Below are 21,152 nucleotides of genomic sequence, written 5' to 3'. Positions count from 1 at the left end.
CTTAATGAAAGATGCTCTGTCTTCTCGAGTGAATACAGGTTCCATATTCTGCTAACTTTAAAAACTATCATGTGCTGTTACCTAGTATTTATCACTGCCTTCGACAATAGTTTAAAAATTATCTTTTTGCCGACCGACGTCGAGATGTTGTTTCAGCCCTGTTGGATGAAAATACCCTCTTTTGACGGTTGCGATCTGACCTGGCACCTTCAACATCGCTCTGAAGATCGCTCTTTGTAGCAGACCTATCTTTTCTTTCAACATCACCTTCAAAATGGCTTTCATCGCTAATCGGGTACTTGTAGGCAGCTTCTTTATAAGCTTCCTTTTCTCGCTGATTCACCTCTTTTCTGAGCTGTTCCGCACAAGACTTATGCCACCTATCCACTTCAGCATCGCGCTCAAGTGGAAAGGATTCAGCTGGTATCTGCATTGGGAATGGCTTGTTAGTCAGTGGATTTATGAGATCCCAATTGCTCAAAGCAAATTGATAATAAGGAACATGTTCCTCAGGGCCAAGAAGCATTTCTATACTCTGCCATCTTGAAAAGCCGTCGATTGTCAGTGTAGGTATCGATGGCGGTGCAAATTTGTCTTTGTCGGGCAGTAAAGTGTGTTCGCAGCCCGTCGCTTGCCAGATATAAGATATCGACTCATTCGGCAATTCAAATACGGCTAGCAGATTCACTTGTTAGAACAGTGAAGTAAAGCAAAGATGTCATTTCTCGTCTTACAATCGTAATCGCCACCCACAGCTTTGTAGAAACTGGCCATCTTTTGAGGCGTAAGCCATGGAACATTCGGATCGCCGATTTTATGCATCTAAGGCATTGGTTAGATAGTATTAGCATTGGGTAAAGCTTTCTCACAATGTGTGTCGCCATAGCGTGGTTGAGAGCATTAAAAAGTCGGGTTGGCGTTTTATCAGGTTCGAACATATAACCCCAGAACGCCAGTAGGTTTTTTGCAGATTTCTTGGCGGTCTCATTCCTTGAGGGTAGACGAGTAGAATTTGCGTCTTTTCTAGACTCCTCATCGGAATCTGAGTCATCAAAGGCCCCTCTTGGTAAGGCAGCAACAGAAATTTCTTCGAGATGAGTGCTGAGATGTGACAAAAAGTCTTCTTTTTCATCATGAGTGTTGACAAGGCACAGGGGACAACATTGGCTTTGAGATATGCTCTCCGCTTCATGTTCAGCCTTCATATGCCGGATCCATCTATACTTTTCTGAGAAAAGAGTAAATGCGTCTGTACAATCGGGTGCCGTGCAGTTATATGGAGATAGATCCTTGATGAGATGTTTCCTGGTAAGGATGGTCAGGCAGTCTTCGAGGTTCAACAGTTCAGGGAGGTGTCTCACTTCCAGTCCACCTCTTTCTTTATCACAACCATTTTGCCACAGCCAAAGCACTCAAATGCATGTCCAGCGACCGCTTCGGCTGTCAATTTCGGAATCCAATCTGGGTTCTTCAAAGCCGTACTAGACCGTCGAGAAGGCACGTATGAAGATGGATATTTTGAGAACGTTGGTACAGAAGTCCCGAGGCCAGAGTCCTGCCATATAGTTTCGCCAGCGATGGTACTTGCTTCGTAAGCCTGAGCTTCATCTTGCGTCTGACTTTTCGACTCATTGGCAACCATTGCTTCTTTTCTAGCGATGATTTCTTGATATCGCCGCAAATTGGACTTTCCTAAATGGTCAACAATTTTAACATCTCCAAATGGAAACTTCTCGCGAATGAGGCCGGCGTAGAGATGATGAGGTTCCAGAGATTCGACCTGTACGGGCTTTGGATCATCATAGTGCGGATCGGGTACGGCGCTTGCTAAAGTCTCAGTGAGATCGACCAAACAACGCATGAAAATCTGTAGATCTCGAACATGACTTTCTATTTTGTCACATCCGGTGAGTTCGTCTGTGCTATCCTCGCTTTCCGAAGACACTTGCTGGATATAGTCTTCACTCTCGACAGTAGCTCTGGCAGCATCCAGTAGGATGTCCATGTCTGATTCACGGATAATATTCAGGAAGGTCGACAAGCCAAAAGCTATCGGCACGATACCTGGAAATTGTTAGACGAAGTGCAATATTTATGACTCTAAGCTGAGAAACATGCCTTTGGTCAGAGTGAGACCCATGGACCTCAAAGGAGAGAGCGTAGCTCGGAGCAGCCTTCTTGATCTTTGCAGAGTGGCATCGAGAGCACCACTTTCAATGTCGTTAGATTCGCCCCAAAGAACAAGAGATTGAAGAATTCTCATCAAAGCTCTTTGATGCGTCGAAGACACATTGCTTCCGGTTTTGGCCTCTCTCAATGTGTGAGTGAGAACATCGACATTTGCTTGGAAGAGCCTTCCGACGATACCAATGTCATCTGGGATTAAGATATCATCTTGATGAGAAGGCCTGCTTGGAGGGCTGGTTGCTTCCATCGTTCCACTCCAAGGGATACTTGAGTCAGAAAAGGTTCTATCTATCGTGTCGGTTGTGTTGCTCGTGCATATAATCTTCAACAGTCGAAAGATAATATTGAGATTTATAATGACGGGAACACTGATAGAGGCTTACGGCACGTGCAAGGCGGGCAGGGAAATGATTGGTAGCCAGTCATCCACGTTTGCTCAACCCCTCATCCGCAGAACTGAAGCAAACGCAGCAACAATCATTATCGTTCTGCTGCATTGATAAATTATGAGTCATGGCAGAGGTTGCAGGTCTTGCCATCGGTGTTGTTGGAGTGCTGCCAGTTATTGTCCAGGGTGTGGTCGGATATCGCAAGATTCGCACGCTCCTGGCCCAGGTCCGGGCCTGTTCCAATGAGCTTCGGACTCTTGAGATCGATGTCGAGGTACAGGAAGGTCGGTTTCTCAACGAATGGGAATTGGTCCTTCATTCGGCCGATATAAACGACGATAAACCCAAGGGGCAGACAGTCAGGGCCATGATAGAAGACCCAAATCACAGCATGTGGAGAGATTCGGAGCTCGACGACCGACTCAGGCAGTGTTTGGAACGAAGCTACGATGTGTGTGCTAAGATCATCGATAACATTGTGGAAACGTTGCAAGATATCCAGCAAGGTCTTGTGAGTTTCTCTTTGGTACGAAATGGTCGTGAGAATGTAGGTCTCTGAGTAATGGTCATGCAGTACTGGACTGATTCAACTCCAGGGTGAATCATTGCGGAAAGCCTTTCGTCGACTGCAGCAGTCTTTCCAAATCACTTTTGATAAGCAATGGTACGAGAAGAAGTTGGATCGATTGCGAAGCAGCAACCAGGACTTGGGAGCACTCAGAACCCAGATTTATAGCTTTCAAAAGTCTAGGACTCAAGTGAATAACCGAGAAAAAAGGAAGCTTGCCCTGCCCGAAGTCATCAAAAAGGTCCGCGACATCTCAGAAGAAGCACACAGAGCTATATGCAACGCTTTTACCTGTGACGATCGATCTCACACAGACCACGCAGCTGCCATGGGCGTTAAAGCGTGCGTTGAGGACACCCCTGCAGGGAAGTTGATCTTTGAGATGGCAATCGACTTTGCGGCTCCACATCCTTTGTAAGTCAAATAGTCCATTTCAAGAAATTATACACTGTGCTAATAGTTGACAAATAAGGAATCATAGAGAGCCATCTGTCGCCTTTCTATTGCAATCTTGTTATTCAAAGAGCGTGGGAAAGCAATCGATATCAGCGCCTCCTGCTAGTTCGTCAGGACATGGCTCCTTACACACACTCGTCCCAGCACTGCAACGAAGAGACAAACATGGAGAATCATCGAAATCGATGGCATGCCAATCCAGAACTTTCGAAGACAGTGTTACGAGAGATTGCCATGCTTTGGATCTCGAAGAGTCCCTGAACAGCTCTGATATTGACTTAGTCAACATTGATAACGCTTGCAAATACCTTCAATCCAAACTTGGTCCTTCTACACCGTTGGATGATATTTCCATCTTCTGCAACTCTCCCGCCAATCGCAACTATTGTTTCTATTTCAAGCAAAATAGGCTTTGGCAACCAAACTCGGATCCGCTTCTATCGCTCAATAAACTACTCCAGGACAGCCGAGTAGAGCCGACCCTTGATCAACAGGCCAAAATGGCCCTTCAGATGTCTCTTGCCGTCCTACAGTTCCACTCAACTCCGTGGCTAGAAGGCACATGGAAAACATCCGATGTCTTTGTCCATAGTCCAAGCGTGCTCGATTCATCAGAACCACTTCTGTTCCTCCGAGCCCCCTTATCAGAACCATCACCAAAATCGACTTTAACGTCGTCCAGGCCTTATGCTGAGAATTATCCCACAACGCTCGCTTCATCATATATATTCTCAATGGCAGACTACTACGGCATCAACAACATGACTCTATTTGGTCTTGGTGTAGCCCTCATTGAGATTGGTCATTGGAGACCTTTGGCGAAATTGAGACGTAATCAAGATCCTGATGACATTCTCACTGCGAGGCGACTAGCCAATCAAACCACGCTCATGGGTAAGGAGTATCAATATATTACTCAAATGTGTCTGCAGTGCAACTTTGGTTGCAGTACGGACCTTGGTCAGGCTAGTCTTCAAACTGCAGTATACAATAACGTTGTTCAGCCGCTTCAGAAGCTTGTCAAAAGGCTAGAGGCTATAGCATTTTAATATAATTACTATCATTCCTATGGAGCAAATGAGCGAACATAAGAGTCGAAGGCTTCGACACAATCCGGCTCATCCAAAATCTTGGGCAAATATACAGCTTGCCACTCTGAATCGGGGTCAATAGTCAATTCAGCTTTGCAAAACTCCCAATAGGCAGGGTACCAGCCGGACTGTTCCCAGTCAAGAATCGCCAGGACGCGGCAAGGCGAATCTTTTGATACCATTATGTTTACAGGGTTGAGATCTGCGTGCGTGAAGTGGATGGGACAATTGTCAGGTAGCATCTCTCGATAAGGGTCTGTCAGGTCGGCTGGATCAAGATCTGGATCATTGACCGTGGCTGGCCATTTGAACATGTCTGACATACAGTCGTGGAATTCAGCCGCTGAAGAAAAAGGGCCAGCGGGTGGAAAGTTTGTGTTAGTAAAGACCATGTCTCTCACGGCCCCGCGGTTGACGTTACCTAACCACCAGTCAGGTCTGGAGGGATCCTTGAAGTGTGAGTAGGGGTACCTACCGATGAACGGATCGTCAGGTGCTTGGCGCAGATGTGACATTTTGGTGACCATGGATCCAAGCTGTTCACAGACGCCATCCTTTTCGATAGCGCTTAGAGTATCCCACCGATCACGTAAAGTGGCCCCATCAATGTATTCCATGTAGAGGAATGTGACGCCGTTTTCTTGTGTCCAGCCGTAGACCTCTGGGACTGGGACTTCAGGCAAGAAGTGGCGAACGGCCCAAAGACACTGTCCTTCCACGATGATTGCGTTGGAGTTGTCGCTGTGTTTTACGACAAGCCCAAGCTCTTTAAACACGGCTGGCTGACGTAACTTCAAGCCCTCGGCGTGTGGGTTCTGAATATAATTGGGCCTGGCTAGGACTTCGGAAGGAGTAGGAAGCTTGGGTTGCTCCAAGCCACGCTTGAAAAATGTGGACTCAAAGAATGTCACAGAGGAACCTTGTGGCAGTCGGCCAGGAAAAAGATAGGAAGACATTCTGGGAAATATCAGAAAACGGAGCAGTTTTAGCATCGGCCAAGGTGGCGAGGTATGACAATTTCGCGAAACTGGAGATAAAGGACATGTTATGTATGGGGGATAAGCTATAGTTGATTAGTAATAGCCTGAAAACGGCTCTGCCATGCTTCGCCTAGCTCAGTGTAATCTCGGATAAACAAGTTCACATTGAGCTAATGATTAACTGGTAGTTGAAACAGGGTAGCCGTACTAGCGTTGTCAGTGAACATCTTGCTTTAAACTATAACTACATTTTGACAGATGTTCTAAAGTTGAAGAACTAAGCAGTCGAAGCTCTATGGCAGTATTTTTTTATGAGATAAAGAGCATATATGGCGTTCAAGATAATAAATGCTGTCGCATTCATTCTGTCCTGATAATGCTTTAAGCTTCTAACTATCTTGAATATAGCCATCGGGAAATTGCTTCACCAGCTTTTCCATTTCTTTAATAAGTCTATAATTATATTAGAACTGTAAACTTCCGGAAAGGCGCGACATACGTAGTTCTAAAATGGTCGACCTGGGGATAAAGGGCTGAATCATGAACAATAATGCGACTAATGAGTCGGTCAGCAGGCTGCAGAATTCCTTGGGTAAAATCAATACTTACGTAGCATAAAGAGCATTGCGAGCATCCCAGTCCCCGACAGGCTCGCTCTTTGGGATGCGCTCGTGGTAGCTCTTGAAGCACTCCTGTGCCCAGTCATTTCCCAAGGGGCGCATATAAGAGAGCTCATCTAACCAACAACATTCAAATATGTCAATATTGAGGTATTTATGAAGTTATCTGTTGTTTGACCTGATAATATAAGAGCGGCTCAACTTACATTCATGGTGGCCCCAAAATGCAGAAGCATCAAACATCAAAGGATCGTCAGTCCCTTCCTTGACAGACACATTGCCTAGCCACAGGTCGCCATGGATAAGCACTGGTGTAATACTTCTTCCATTTGTCTCCAGTGGTCGCAGAAGTCTAGGAATCACCTTATCGAAAAAAGGAACCATCAAGTCCTTCAGCTCTTTGCTTGGACCTCTTGCGATTTCGTCAAGCTTGAGCATGTGCCTCATGCCTCTGGCGTAGAACACCTCCCAACTGTCGGTCCACTGATTGTCCTGCTCCAGTGTGCCGTTGTATGTTGGGACATGGAAGCCAAACTTGCCAGTGGGGTTTTCTTTGACGCTGAGGTTGTGGAGCTGAGCCACGGCGCTCGTGAATTGCGGAATCGGCGGGTTGCCCTTGCGGAGGACGTGGAAGTCGAAAAGTATGAAAAACCGCTCAGACTTTCCACACATGCCCCAGGCTAGAGGCTTGGGTGAGAATTTGGGAATGAATTGATGAATCAAACTCATTGACTCGAATTCGCCCTTGAACATCGGACCAGCATTTGGACCCTCGGTTAGCTGCAAAATAACGTAATGAGTATACATGAAGCCAATGAAGATGTTAAAGAGCCACCTTGAGAAAGTACGAGATCTTTTCATTGTTGATTTCACCATCAATGCGAGCGGTTGTGTTCCAATTGCTCCCGCCATGACCCCGGCAGCTCTTGACCACCATGGAGGATGGAAGCTCTACCTCCCTCCAGGATTAGTGGTTTCCAGTGAAACCTAGGTAGGGAGACTCACCTGCGACGATCTTGGGATCTAGCTCAATATCACCATCGTGAACCTTGGGGCTATTCTGGACGTCCCAGTACCCTTGTGACATAGCGATGACGGCCTGTGATTGAACGGTAACTGCGTGAAGTGGAGTCAGCCTATTGTAATTTGGACGAACTAGGAAGGCTCAAGCAAAGGTTTTTGCTTTCGCCGCTCAGTACTCTGGATGTATCAGCTAAATAGTTGGCGATTGTAATAGCATCATTTAGGTAGGTAATGTGTTTGTTGAACTAAGGTGCCGTTGGATGATGGAGTTGGAGCCTTATTGCCAAGCCCTTTCTTTGTTTCACCGGATCGGCGATATTCCTTCACCGAGTACTTCGTTGGTGCAACTTAGGGTAACACAGGAACCAACTGGTCAGATCTGATAGGTCATTTTTGGCAGCGTGTAGGCAGCAAATGTCATGCCATGACCGCCAGAGTAAGCTTGTGCCACTGTGATGGAATGCGATGGCTGGCTAGACTTCCACCCGAAGTGCGGCTGACCACAGAACGAGACAGTCTAGACAGTTTCATCTGGTCCAAGATACCGATTGCAAGCCAGCAGGGCTCTGGTGGACCGTCACATTTCGCAGCACCCCGTTATCGCACCATTCAAAGATGCAGATCGGCGAGCAAGGTCAGACAGCAAGGCGCTTACGTCTCAGATTTCGTTTATCCTTGTCAAACGCGGGCTTCCGGAGGGGGACCGCCATTCTACAATTTGCTGCCAATTCATGTCCACCGTTGCTATTCATCCCCAGTAGAGTTTCTAAAAGCTACAACCCCATCGCATCCGCCTAATCAATCTTGGTCATCTCCGCAATATGGACAATACGATAAATGTCCGCCAAAGTGAAAAGTATGGACATGGACCAGGTCCAGATCAATCGGACGTGCCACCTAACCCGCTCTCTCAACTGCAATCGTCTGTGCCCTGCCCGCATTCCCTGTTCACTCAACATGAGCGCTGGGGTATAGTGCTAATGATCGCTCTCGCCGGTTGGTTCTCTACGCTGAGCAGCTTCATTTACTACCCTGCCATACCCGTTATCGCCGACGACCTGGACTCGTCCATCAGCATGATTGATCTCACAGTGACCTCATACCTGGCCGTTTCGGCAATCGCACCGGCTATTGTTGGAGACGCGGCTGATACCTTTGGCCGTCGCCCGCTGTACGCTATCACGTTAATGCTCTACGTGGCCGCCAATCTTGGCATTGCCCTGCAACATTCAGCTGTGGCTTTGCTGCTTCTGAGAATGCTTCAAAGTGCAGGGATCTCGGGTTTGTACACCAGAAGAGAATCTCGATCTCCTGTTTTCTCTTTCCACGCTCCCCTGTACTGTTATCTTGGCGCTGACGATATTCGCTGGTCTCAAGGAACCTTTTCTGTTGCCTACGGCGTTATCTCAGACATCTCCACCCCAATGAAGAGAGGTGCATTTGTCTCAGCCCTGTCTTTCGGGTAACCCTTCCCAGTTGTTCATTTTCGCGTCTTTACTGCCGCTCCATTGCCGCAGACTAACTATTCACAGCATTACGACGGCCCCGAGCCTGGGTCCCGTCTTAGGTGGCGCTTTCGCAGCCGGCCCGGGATGGAGATGGATCTTTTGGTTTCTCGTTATGGCTTCCGGCTTGTGCCTCGTCATCATGGCCCTTGCTCTTCCGGAGACACATCATTCTATCGTTGGCAATGGAGGTACAAAGCCACCCAGACTCTACAGACCACTCCTACCAGGGTTGATGAGGCCCTGGGAGCGTGACCGCGGACCGGAAGCCCCGATTACACCTGCAAGTGGCAGAAAATGCCCAAACCCCATCAAGAGCTTGCGGATTCTTGCGCGGAAAGACGTGGCTGTCAGCATCATGCCCGGCAGTTTTCTTTACACGGTTTACTGCTGCATCCATGCGTCACTTGCCACGACTCTGGTACAGGTCTACCACGTAAAGAAATGGCAAGCTGGTCTCGCATACCTGCCCTTCGGGGTTGGGGCCATCACATCGACCATCGTGTCGAGTAAATGGATCGACCATGATTACAGGGTTGTGGCCGAGGCTCACGGGCTACCAATTAACAAAGCATCAGGGGACGACCTGCTGCACTTCCCCATCGAAAAAGCAAGGATGAGGAGTGTTTTCCCAGTCACCTTTGCCAGCTTCGCATCCGTTCTTGCATACGGATGGCTGATGCATGCCACAGTTGTGAGTCACCTTAACAGGTTCCCGATCCTGATCTCGGGATTCTTTTCGCAATACAGCCCTAATGAATGGTAATCAGCATGTTGCTGGTCCTCTGACTTGCCTTTTCATAGCTGGGTTCTCGATCCAGACTTGCTTCAATGTGAGAACCTAGAATGCATCCACTCACACTTTTACATCGTATTGACTGCAAGTCTAGATTAACAATACACTTCTGGTTGACATCAACCAAGACGCTCCGGCTACCGCCCAGGCGTCTTCCAACATCATCAGATGCATTCTCTCAGCAACCATGATCGTGGTTCTACAGAGAATGATAGATACGATGGGATTTGGTTGGACCTTCACTCTTCTGAGTTCATTCTGTCTAATCGCTGGTGTTTTCTATTTTGTGGAGCTGAAATGCGGGAGAAAATGGAGGCTGGCTCGGCATGGAATGACTCTAGACTAGGTATCTACTGTTTATTCTCCCTCATTCGCCCTGATATCCGTTCGGGTATTTGGCAAGTAGGGTCTTCATGTCCTCAATTGCCATCTTTCGAAAGCTGTTGTCAGGATACAGTGTCGAGGCGCAGAAATGCCCGCTGATGCGGTAGAGGAGATTTCGATCTTCATAGTCTTCCTCGGGGGCTGAGATGGGGAAGAATTTGTGGTACTCCCTCATCCAATGTCGACCGAGCCGGTAGCGCGGCGTAGCCATATTACCAACGTCAACTGGGTAGAATTGGTCAGCCCTTGATCGGTTTCGAGAAACGCACGACTTACACTCGTTGTGGCCCCAGAATACAGAGGGGTCAAAATAAACAGGCCCTCCAGTGTCAGCATTGGTAGCTATGTTTCCGTACCAGATGTCAGCATGGAGGGCTACTGGTTTAATAGAGCGACCGTTGGTTGCGAGCGGACGCAGCAGTCTCGGGATTATCTTTTCCATGAACTCGTGAACGATCTGGTCGAGCTCTTCGCTCGTGCCTTGAGATGCGCGCTCCTGATCAGCAAACGATTTGAACCGGCGGGTATACATCTGCTCCCAGGTCGGGGTCCAGGAGATATCTTGGTACATGCTGCCTTCATGTGTCATCACATGAAACCCGAACTCTTTTGGGGCATCCTCGTCAACCATGCTCTCATGGTGCAGCTTAGCAAGCATGGACGAGAACTTGCGAATATCGGGGAGCTCTTCAATCATATCCATGAATTCGCACAGGTAGAAGTGCGTGTTGGGATCAGACTTGTAGGTACCCCACGCGATGGGACGAGGAATACCTTCAGGCGTGTACTTGAAGATGACCTTTGCCCCCTCGCATTCTCCTCTCATCATGCTCATTCCAAGCTCGCCAGTTGACTCTTTGAGAAAGTATCGCTGGATGGATTTGTCGGCTAAGTCAACGTCAATTCGGGCGGTACGCGTCCAGAAGCTAGCGCCATGGGAACGGGCATCTTTGACGCTTGATCCCGTGGGAAAGTCTTTACATGTAGAATTCATTAATGTTCGTTCAATAACAATTCATCATGGCTCGCTGATCTAGGCAACTTACGTTCTGCAACAGCATCGTCTATCACAACTGGCAGACCAATTTGCCGATGGGTTGGCTTGGGGATTTCGTTCAGACCCTCCATGGCTGTTATCCAAGGCTGTGATAACAATGCACTCTTTGGGCACAAGGAAGTAAGTCACCTTGGCGTGTTGTCTAAAAATGGGCTGAGACTGCTACACCACCAGTAGTTATAACAACAAAACTCATCGCTTCGTGGGTAGCGGCTGATTCAACGTCAGACAAACAAATGCCCACTCCCACTCGCTGGCATGGTGTAATGGATAAGCCAGCGATTGGTGCCCTCACTTGCTTGACCATCGGTCAGCAAGCAGATTGGGTGGTACAAAGCCCATATCACATGCGTTAGTGTTTTCAGTCGAGACGCAGGCGGCTCTTGATGTCAAATGAAAGACTATGGGTTTTCGTCTGTGTGCGTGGTCTTAGTGTAGGTAGTACCTAACGTCTGACGGAGATACCTGATAAGGGCTGGGCCAGCAGAGCCTCCAAATTAAGGGTCATGCGAGTCCCCCGCAAACTTGATTTCACGATGACATGACTCCACTGTTCTATGGAGATAGTCCGGTCCTGTCACATTAAGCTAGGATGAAGGAGCGCCCGTTTGCCAATCATCGACCTCTACGACATACCGATAATTACAAAAATTGAACTTTAGAAACTATTTCATTTTGGCTCTAATTAAATCACAACAGAGGCAAAAATAGTCCGAGATTCTGACGGATCATCATCACGGTCACGGACACCTGAACCCGGGTCAGCCAGTCTACGGTCGTCAGCTTCATCGCTTGGCAGGAGGTTCACAAACCTTCTCCCTATAAGTCACAAATCGACAAGACAAGTCGCTGAAAGGGCTAAAAATGAGTTTGGCCTTAATACGGTCTACCAACCTCCCGAATCTTCTAATGTGATCGCCGACTTGGTCTTCGTGCATGGCCTAGGTGGCGGCTCCAGTACTACATGGTGCATTCATGGGGATCCAGAGAGTTTCTGGCCCAAGGAGTGGCTTCCCAAGGATCCTGACTTTGATGGTGTCAGGGTGCGCAGCTTTGGGTACAATGCAAACTGGTCAACGCGAGCAAAGACGCCTCTCGACGTTCGTTCTTTTGGGCAATCCCTTGTCGAGGAACTCATCAGTGACCCTATGATCAAGTCTTCAGACACGCCAATAGTCCTTCTTGGGCACAGCATGGGCGGTTTGGTCATTAAACAGGCATGCATCCTATCAAAGACAAACCGGGACTTCGCACAACTCGCGCAGAGGTTCCACTCGTTCTACTTTCTTCGTACACCGCATCGTGGAGCAAACCTCGCAAAGTTCCTGGGTAACCTCATTCGTATCTCTGGTAAGGGCCGCAAGCCTTACATTCAGGGGCTAGAGTCTCAGTCTGAGATCATCCGGAGCCTTAATGATAGCTTTCGTGTGCATTACGCCGGAATTTGTTTGCACAGTTTCTACGAATCCCAACCAACACCCCCGGTTGGGTTGATTGTAGATATGGAATCGGCTACACTAGGTTAGTAAATATCGCCGTCCTCTTGGGTATTAAACAGGGTCCCGCTAACCCATATCAGAATATGCAGAAGAACGCCCTCAACTTTTAAACGCTAACCACAAAAATCTAATCAAGTTTCGAGATATTACAGATACTAAGTACAGGTCTCTCAGAAACCGCCTTGCCGCCACTATGGAACAGATTCGAGCCAACACAATTACTATTGACAAGGCAGAGAGCCCTGGGGTGAAAGATCAAAAAGGAAAATTGCCAATTCTCTCGCCTAATCCGAACAACAGGACTCTGCCAGAGCCGCTTTTGTTGTATCACAGTACACCAGATGATGAGCAGCTGAAAGCCATCTATAGATACTTATCTATTGACTACGGCCCGGAAGACGCTCTCCTATCCTTGGATGATACCAGACTAGAAGGCTCCTGCTCATGGCTTCCCGCAAAGCCTTCTTATCAGGAATGGCTTCGCGCTCCAGCTCCCCGGTATTTCTATCTCAAAGGGGCACCTGCATCTGGCAAGTCGATTATGTCGAGTTACGTTATCAGATGCCTAAAGCAAGACGAGAGGCCAACTTGTTACTACTTCTTCAAAGCCGGAGAGAAAACAGCTCCTAACCTAAGCATCTTCCTCCGTTCAATGGCATATCAGATGGCGACGGTAAACCCTACGATTCGAGAGGCGCTTTTTTATTTGGCACTGCAAGGTCCATCAGTAGACATTCGCAACATCAAATCTATCTGGTACAATATTTTCACAAGTTGCATTTTCCACAAGGCACTTACCAGACCGTATGTTGACCTACAGACCCCCTAGACTAGCCACTAATCATGTAACATATAGGCACTTCTGGGTCATAGATGCTCTGGATGAAGCGACTCAAACCAGCAATGCCGAAGATTACTTCCTTCTACTACTCAAGATTGATGATGAGATCCCTCTCAAAGTCTTTGTGACCAGCATACCAACTCAGGAACTGGACCATTCTTTTACGCAGCTTCCAACAATTATTCAGCTCATAACTCCCGATGACTCCATGCGCGATATCCAGCTATACGTCAATACCTGGTCTGCCAATCTCCCAGTGGACGAGGTTGACGATCGCAACAGACTCGTAGACAAGATTGTTCGCATGTCGGGAGGTAGCTTTCTGTGGACTGTTTTGATCATGAAAAAGCTTCGCCACGTCTTGGCCGTTGAGGAGATACATGATGTCTTGAACGAGGTACCCCAGAGGATGAATGAGCTGTACCAGCATAACATCGAGATCATGGAGAATTCGCCATCGAAGAAGAAAGGAACTGTTAAGCACATCATCATATGGGCCATCTGCGCTGTCCAACCTTTGACCGTTGACCAGATGAGGGAAGCCATTAAACTCAGCCAGAACATCACACTTTCACTGAATCTTCGAACAAGCCTCCAGTCAATATGTGGTCAATTCCTTGATGTCGATAAACATTCACGGATCCAGGTCGTTCACGAAACAGCGCGAGCATTCCTGACAGACCATACTCTTGACTCAGAGTTTCGGGTAGATTATTCCGAAGGTCACGGGATCATCGCAGCTTCTTGTCTCGAATATCTACTTGGGGATGAGATGAAGTATTCGAAATGGCGAAGGAGTTTAGCAACTGCGGGCCCAAGCAAGAGTTGCATGACCGACTATGCTTGTCTGAGGTGAAGTGAGCACGTGGTCAGGAGCACTTCATCTTCAGACCGTTTATTTGAGCTACTCGTCCGGTTCTTCCAAACAAACGTCCTTTCGTGGATTGAACGAGTTGCCCAGCTCAGAGACCTTGAATGCTTAAATCGAACATCGAGACACCTGTCAAGCTACCTCGGACGAAGGACTAAATATACCCCAATTCTACCGCGAGATCTCAACGCTTGGGTTGTTGACCTGCCCAGAATAGTGACACAATTTGGTACCAACCTAGTAAACGACCCCGCATCTATCCATACACTGATCCCGCCATTCTGCCCTCGCGATTCGGCCATCCACCAGACTTTTGGATATGCAGAAGACGGGATAAAACTTGTTGGCGCGTGGAACTCTGGTTGGGATGATAGAGTATGCTCCATCTCGTTCCATGAGACCTACACAAGAGAGGTTGCAGCACGCGATCATCGCTTTGCTGTGGGCCTTGCAGATGGTCTACTCAAGATATACAGTAACTCGACATGCCAAGAGCTCTTTACTCTTGATCACGCCGAATCACTGTCAGTTCTCGACTTTGGACACACTGCCAAGTATGTTGCCTCGGCGGGCTTGCGGCGTGTCAGACTTTGGGATGCAAATACTGGCAAAGAAATATTCAATGTCAGCACAGACTCTCAAACACTGGCAGTTGCGTTGAATGAAACTGAAACGTCCCTCATTGTTGCCTCAAGGGACCGATCTCTTGCCAAGTACCAAATCCCAGATGGTACATGTTTCTACAAGGAGCAATGGATGGACACATTTATCGAATCTAAAAACGTGGGGTTTCCACCGTCTCCGAGCGCCGTTCGTATATCAATCGAATTACAAGTTATGGCCGTTGTTTGCAGAAGCCAACCAGTGCAGTTATGGTCGCTTGATAGCGAAAGACCTGTTGGTGCTTGCATACGTCCAACAGCGCACAAAAACTCAAACGCTCGACATATCGTCCATTCAGCCGTTTTCAACCCCAGCTCCTCCAATCCTGGCTTGTTGGTGTCCTATTGGGATGATGTGCTCGAAGTGTACGACGTTAGAACATGCAGAACCCTCGCATCCACATCAGCAGGTCTAGACAGGATAGCTATTGCTCCCAATGGAAAGACGATTGCAGGTAGTGATGGAACAGGTGGAATCAAGATCTTCGACTTTGAAACGCTACAGTTCTTGCACAGAATACAGGTTCAAGGCGACCCGGTGACATCGCTTGTGTTCGGGACTGATGGCCTCCGAATTATTGACGTTAGAGGTACACACGCCAACGTCTGGGAACCACTAGTCCTCGTGAGTCAGGACTCTGATTCCCGCTCGAGTGAGCCTAGTGAGTCAGTTCATCATATAGTTGACGACATAGGCGTTTCTGTTGTCAACGAGTCGGCAGCAATCACCGCTTTGCAGTGCTGTGAGGAGAGTGGTATAGCCTTCTGTGGACGGAACAATGGAAGTGTTGATACGTGCAACCTCGATGATCCCGAAAAGACAATGCGCAGTCTTTACAGCCATCGCGGTAGTTTCACAAGTGTGACTTGCATTGGGTGGGCTTGTAAACCGCGGATTGCTGCTAGTGCAGACTCATCAGGCAGGTTTCGTATCATGCAGATTACGACAGGTGCGCGCAGAGAATGGGGTGCAGAAATGTTGACCGAAGGCCAGTTGGACCCAGGTCATATCGTTAGTCAGGTCCTTGTTCACCCGGAAGGATTGTATCTGCTAGTTTCGTCCTCAGAAGTGGACTCAGTCTGGTGTGTGAGGTCCAAAGAGAGGGTTGCGAGTTTGACAAGTCGAAACCGAGTAACTTGGAAGTGGTTTGTGCGGCCATCGAGTCCTCCTCAACTGCTTCTCTTCGAGGATAGGATGATGAAGCTCTATAACTGGGCCGATCTCAGCGAGCTCGCTTCAGCTGAAGCTCGCATCATCCCCACTATATTGGGCAGAAGGGACTCGGGGCCTGGGGCTCTCAACGATGCGGACGCGATTTCCATCTCCAGTGAAGGCGACGACTTGGTGTTCGTTGAGAAGCTGCAGCCAACCCATAAGGATTTACAGATCATGCCCAGTCTTTCTCAAAGCAATACCAAGATCCATGTCTTTGATCTCTCCTTTCTCGAAGCACATGCAACACTTTCTTCGAGGACGCCTGCCCATTTCAGCTCAACGGCGAGTACACGATCTTCCTCTGCTCCCCCTCGACGTATTCAGTCTCTTTCACATCATTCTCCACCCCCACAACTCCACAACCCATTCTCTACAACCCCACTCGAAAATCCACCAAATGTCCCCCCATTTCATGCCGCCAGCAGCTTATCTTCGGCACATCGCCGCTCTTCAGTCAGGAATGTGGCTGATGTCCCCAACGTTGAGAGAGTTGTTGGAACAGTGAAAAGATTTAACTCATGGTTCTTGATCTTTATTTCTCGAGAAGGCTGGGTTTGCTCTGTAGAGCTTGGGGGCAGCAAAGTTCTTGATACATTCGAGAAGCACTTTTTCGTTCCCACTGTCTGGCGGACTGCAAATTCAACCCTTATCACCAAGGTTCGCCGAAATCAGGATATTATTTTTATCCATCAAGATGGCGTGATTGTTATCAAAAACGGTTTAGATAATGGGCGACATGTTTCATTTTCTTAGGATGCTCAAGTTTCGTTAGCGTTACATATATTTATCTATAATAATCTAGTCCTGAATCAAATGTACTTCCTTTTGTGAGCCGAGGCTCTTGTGGTTCTTAAGTTCTCTCTGCTGACTTAAGCTCTTAGCCATTACGCCTTGTGCCGTGCTCCACGTACTTGACCGAAAGGAGCTAATGTTTTGCTGGCGTGTTGCAAGCTTTAGCTCTGCTGAAATCAGTCGCATGTTAGGTCATATAGTCAAGCTGAATATATACCGCAAAACCAGGACCGTTATGGAGCGGCCATAAGTAAACCCCGAAATAAAATAAAGGTTCCATATCTAACTTATGAGTGCTTACTTAGGAGCTAGGTATTTACTAATATAAGTAGTAAGAGAAACATTGTAGGCACAGCATCTTAATTAAACCGCCTAATTCCGAGCTTGGATATGCACATTGAAACCCTTTGGCTTAACAAACCAGCGGTTATTAGTTTTAAAGTTTTTCCCCATAGGATTATCTTTTGGAAACGTAAACTCAAAGTCGCGAATAAGACGTGGGATCAGTTTAGACATTTCCAGCATAGAGATGTGCCGACCAATGCACGTTCTAGCGCCCATACCAAACTGGAAGTGTCATTAGCAGTTTGGTTCGCATAACCAGGGAGCTCACCACTTACTGGCATCCAGTGGCGATTCATCATGTCGAGCTTGTCCTTGTCACTATCGAGCCAGCGCTCGGGTCGGAAGGCCTCTGGATCAGGTCCAAAGACCGCGCTGTGGTGTTCCACCCAGCAATTAACGCCTACAAATGTCTAAAAAGCAGTTCAGTACACCGGGCTGCAATAAACTTGTCCTGTTTGTGCAACCTACTCCTCCAGGAAAGAATTGACCGGCGATTGTTGCACCGCCATCGGGAACCACTCGCTCCAACGGCTGACCGACAGCAGGATGTAGCCTCAATCCTTCTTTTATTACAGCCTGTAAGTACTGCATTTGTTGTGTCTCTTTGAAGCTGAAGTGACGGGAATGGGCGACACGTGACTGATGCTCAGCCACCTCTTGACGAAGCTTGTCTGCCACCTTGGGATTGGTCATGAGCAGATACATAATAGCCGATAGACTGATACCAGTTGTGTCTGACCCAGCTGTCATGTTAGATGCACATCCACTTATAACATACCATTCATTGTATGTTACTGGATCCTTGCGATGACGAGCCGCATACTTGGATAAGAAATCCATAGTTTGCTTGTCTTCGTCTTCAATATCTAGGTTCTTAGGCTTAGCTTCATGCTCTTTCATGAGCTTCTGGGTGAACTGCATGATATATTGCATCCCTGTTCCTGTGTTCCCAGCAAAGAAATTTTGGATGTGGAAAAGTAAAGGGTGTAGCCAAGAGTAGACACCAATTACGCTGGCATAAGCGAGAAAACCTTCCAAAGACTCCATGATAGCTGCTATGTCGGTGCCATGATCCAGGAATCCTATTCTCTGGGAATAGGTGATCATACTGATGACGTCAAAAGCGTAGCACTGAAACCATCTGCCTAGGTCAACACGCGGCCAGGTATTTCCAGCTGCAGAGCCTCCAGCCATTTCTCGGAGTCTCAAGTCAAATAAGTCTGAGCATCCGTCGACAAAAGACTCGTATGAAACAAGTGCCGACATAGCGTGTGTGCTCTGAAAGAGTCGACGCATTTGGGCATGTTCTTTGATGTTCTCATGCGCGAAGAAACTTGGCTTGTCGCGAAGGGGTATACCAAATGCTCGAAAGAATGAGGACTTGGCAAATTTATCTGCTTTTCCAACACCATAGATAATCTGGGCGGCCTCAGGGTGGTCGAAACTATATCGGTTGGGGCCATAGCGGACGATGGGGCCGTATTTGCGATGAAGGTCGATATTGTCGCGCTCAAAGTGGCCTTTTCGAACGCGGTTGACATACCATAAATCAGTGAATCGAGAAAAAAGAGGCCCAGGAATGTTCTTTAGGGGAGAGAAGAAGATGGTATATAGAGTTAATGCAGCCTTGTAGGTAATGGCCGAAGCCAAAGCCGCAAGCGGAAGGAGGAGCAAGAGGGGTGCCATAGTTGCGATGTCCTTGCTATAGATTATATTTTAGGGGCAGCCGGTTGGTCTCGTATTTATGCATGATTCGAAGACAAGAGTAAAATTGTCCGTCTTTGAACATTTTGGTCTGGGGCATCGTAAGTAGTAAGATATTTTACTTGTAGACCTGTCTTGGTCGGACCTCCACAGTAGAAGAAGCACCCGTGTGGAGAAGTGGAGAAGAGATCTAATTATAGTGACGGATAAATACTACGGAGGATTAAGTACTTTGTGGGGCCGAGCCGCCTGGTATCGTCACAGGTACTTACCATGTGCGATGAGCAAGGCTTCGGCATGTTTATTTAAGATGTAGTTTGAGAAGACCTTGCTTACTTCCCCTAACAGCTTTTGGCACAACTCTCTCAGCGCAATTGTAAGAACGGATGAGGCTTGGTGTGCTTTGGGTCTGACGTAATGGATGGAAATGCAACTTGAGGTGCTGGAACGGGGACAATGCTTGGCCCACTGGCCCTAATACAAGTACGCAGTGTGCTATCGCACAACCTTCGTTAAATGGACGTCGCCAAGTTACGGGCGAGGCTATCAGTGGATGTGAAGACTACGATCGAAAGTTTTCAACTTCTGAGGAGGAGCTTGAACGTTTATGTCATGAAACAGGGTGGCCCGAAGGGCAGAAGGAATCAGTGTTTGGCTGCTCTCGGATGCTTGGCAATGTTTGACGTCGCCTTCGTGGTTTGGAAATGCAGAGCATCATCGGGATGAAGGCTATGGATTGCCGGGAGGCTTGAACTTTAGCAGCGGTGCTGAAAAAGTCAGTAAACATCTTGATGGCTTATACTGATCCAAGTAACTAACCATGGATCAACCCTCTCGGCTTGTTCAAGCCTTCAGACCTCACATCCTAGGGCATCGTCAAGTTCGTGTGGCTAATCTGCATGGTAACACAAAGGCAGCATCTCGTAGCCTATTCTTCGACGATACCAAGAGTCATCAATGACAACCTGCGTTAGTGGTCCGACTAAGTAGAGAGAGGTGCGACGGTAGGAGGTTCGGACTTGAAGCAGGGTCTTGCGATGAGGAATAGAAAGGCGTCGGTACCAGTGAGTTTGTCGGCAGGTAACGCTGACGAGCTCTTGTCTTGTCCCCCAATCGTCATCTCTCGCTCCAAGCTGAGATGAAGCCATGGCATGGTCTCAACTGACCATCGTCGGATGATGAGTTCGAGTCGGCACGGTCGGATTACTCGGTGTGGCACCGACGACGAGGTGGCTTGACGGTGAAGCCTATGTCAAGGCGATGCAGCCTTCCACGGTATCTTTCATGCTGATGGACCTGTATCATACGTTTGGCATCAACCATGAATTGACGGGCAGAAGGCTTCGAGGTCGGAGTGTTCATCGGCGGCGTGGTGTGTCCTGCATCAGACACACCGTGTTGAAAGAGTCGGAACCGAAAGCCGCGACAGTAATGGCATATTGAGATCGAAGCGAGGCATTCCTCAGGAACCTGAGGCAGTCAATACGTGCAAGCTTGTCTAATTGAGGTCTGCATACTTACAGGCTGTAAAACTCGGAGTGGCACACGCCCGCCATGCGCGAGATTGATCTCTATCTAGACCAGTGTGAACAGCGATCTTTCATATGCCATTACTGATGAATTCTAGAAAGGCGAATCAATCCCATGTTGAAATTGTTGCTCAACATGTTGCCGGAGGAGGCAGTCAAGGGCGGGAGGGGCAATCACTGATCACTGAAGCGCTAAACGGACCCGGCCGACGGCACTGGAATGCAGGCGCGTCATTATTCCAGGCTGCGACCGCCTCAACACCTCCATGACGGTCTCTCATTGATCCTCGAGCTTTTGCCTTTGTCGGTCGGCTTTTTGAGTTCGTCTAGGGAAGTTTTTTTGGCATCCACTACCAAAATCTCCACCGCCGTTTCTGTTTAGATCACGAATAAAAGGGGCAATAACCCAGATTATCAACATGAATTGTGTTGTTCTCCACGAAACCAACGCGTAGCGTTACGCAACGGTCTGTACGTACTGCCACTCCCACTGTCTCCCCCTTTGAGTAGGCCAGCCTGTAATTGTTGCGTAAACAATAATACCGAACGCGGCCGCCTTGACCAAATTACAATTGTTTCAAAGCTTCGACCAGGCTCAGAAGCAAGTACGCGTAGAGCCAAGCCTGAACGTCAGCAA

At 48.0% G+C, this 21,152-nt stretch overlaps 8 protein-coding genes across 8 annotated transcripts; 3 read left to right on the top strand and 5 right to left on the bottom strand.

Moving 5' to 3' along the window:
- Nucleotides 1–118: 118 nt before the first annotated feature.
- FPRO_12639 (uncharacterized protein) lies at nt 119–2,005 on the bottom strand (the record flags this gene model as incomplete). Its single annotated transcript, XM_031223177.1, has 4 exons — nt 119–675; nt 735–822; nt 870–1,305; nt 1,362–2,005. 4 exons carry the CDS (start codon nt 2,003–2,005, stop codon nt 119–121), a joined length of 1,725 nt encoding a protein of 574 aa, XP_031088562.1.
- Nucleotides 2,006–2,700: 695 nt separating this feature from the next.
- Nucleotides 2,701–4,632, top strand: FPRO_12638 (uncharacterized protein; the record flags this gene model as incomplete). Its single annotated transcript, XM_031223176.1, has 4 exons — nt 2,701–3,123; nt 3,173–3,558; nt 3,626–4,494; nt 4,550–4,632. 4 exons carry the CDS (start codon nt 2,701–2,703, stop codon nt 4,630–4,632), a joined length of 1,761 nt encoding a protein of 586 aa, XP_031088561.1.
- Nucleotides 4,633–4,666: 34 nt separating this feature from the next.
- FPRO_12637 (uncharacterized protein) lies at nt 4,667–5,647 on the bottom strand (the record flags this gene model as incomplete). The annotated part of the gene is made up of 2 exons (XM_031223175.1): nt 4,667–5,112; nt 5,167–5,647. The coding sequence occupies 2 exons, from the start codon at nt 5,645–5,647 to the stop codon at nt 4,667–4,669; spliced, it is 927 nt and encodes a 308-aa protein (XP_031088560.1).
- Nucleotides 5,648–6,060: 413 nt separating this feature from the next.
- FPRO_12636 (uncharacterized protein) lies at nt 6,061–7,378 on the bottom strand (the record flags this gene model as incomplete). Its single annotated transcript, XM_031223174.1, has 6 exons — nt 6,061–6,124; nt 6,171–6,227; nt 6,281–6,407; nt 6,498–7,071; nt 7,127–7,242; nt 7,297–7,378. The coding sequence occupies 6 exons, from the start codon at nt 7,376–7,378 to the stop codon at nt 6,061–6,063; spliced, it is 1,020 nt and encodes a 339-aa protein (XP_031088559.1).
- Nucleotides 7,379–8,135: 757 nt separating this feature from the next.
- FPRO_12635 (uncharacterized protein) lies at nt 8,136–9,585 on the top strand (the record flags this gene model as incomplete). The annotated part of the gene is made up of 2 exons (XM_031223173.1): nt 8,136–8,776; nt 8,847–9,585. 2 exons carry the CDS (start codon nt 8,136–8,138, stop codon nt 9,583–9,585), a joined length of 1,380 nt encoding a protein of 459 aa, XP_031088558.1.
- A 397-nt stretch (nt 9,586–9,982) lies between these two features.
- Nucleotides 9,983–11,127, bottom strand: FPRO_12634 (uncharacterized protein; the record flags this gene model as incomplete). The annotated part of the gene is made up of 2 exons (XM_031223172.1): nt 9,983–10,974; nt 11,046–11,127. The coding sequence occupies 2 exons, from the start codon at nt 11,125–11,127 to the stop codon at nt 9,983–9,985; spliced, it is 1,074 nt and encodes a 357-aa protein (XP_031088557.1).
- A 165-nt stretch (nt 11,128–11,292) lies between these two features.
- Nucleotides 11,293–16,898, top strand: FPRO_12633 (uncharacterized protein; the record flags this gene model as incomplete). The annotated part of the gene is made up of 5 exons (XM_031223171.1): nt 11,293–11,407; nt 11,756–12,577; nt 12,636–13,359; nt 13,412–14,173; nt 14,480–16,898. 5 exons carry the CDS (start codon nt 11,293–11,295, stop codon nt 16,896–16,898), a joined length of 4,842 nt encoding a protein of 1,613 aa, XP_031088556.1.
- A 411-nt stretch (nt 16,899–17,309) lies between these two features.
- On the bottom strand, nt 17,310–18,968 carry FPRO_12632 (uncharacterized protein; the record flags this gene model as incomplete). Its single annotated transcript, XM_031223169.1, has 3 exons — nt 17,310–17,504; nt 17,558–17,692; nt 17,751–18,968. 3 exons carry the CDS (start codon nt 18,966–18,968, stop codon nt 17,310–17,312), a joined length of 1,548 nt encoding a protein of 515 aa, XP_031088555.1.
- Between the last annotated feature and the right edge of the window lie 2,184 nt (nt 18,969–21,152).

The sequence above is a fragment of the Fusarium proliferatum genome (genome assembly GCF_900067095.1).
Source record: "Fusarium proliferatum ET1 genome assembly, contig: FPRO_scaffold013, whole genome shotgun sequence".
Classification (NCBI taxonomy): Eukaryota; Fungi; Ascomycota; class Sordariomycetes; order Hypocreales; family Nectriaceae; genus Fusarium; species Fusarium proliferatum.
This window is presented reverse-complemented; position numbering and strand designations above follow the sequence as displayed.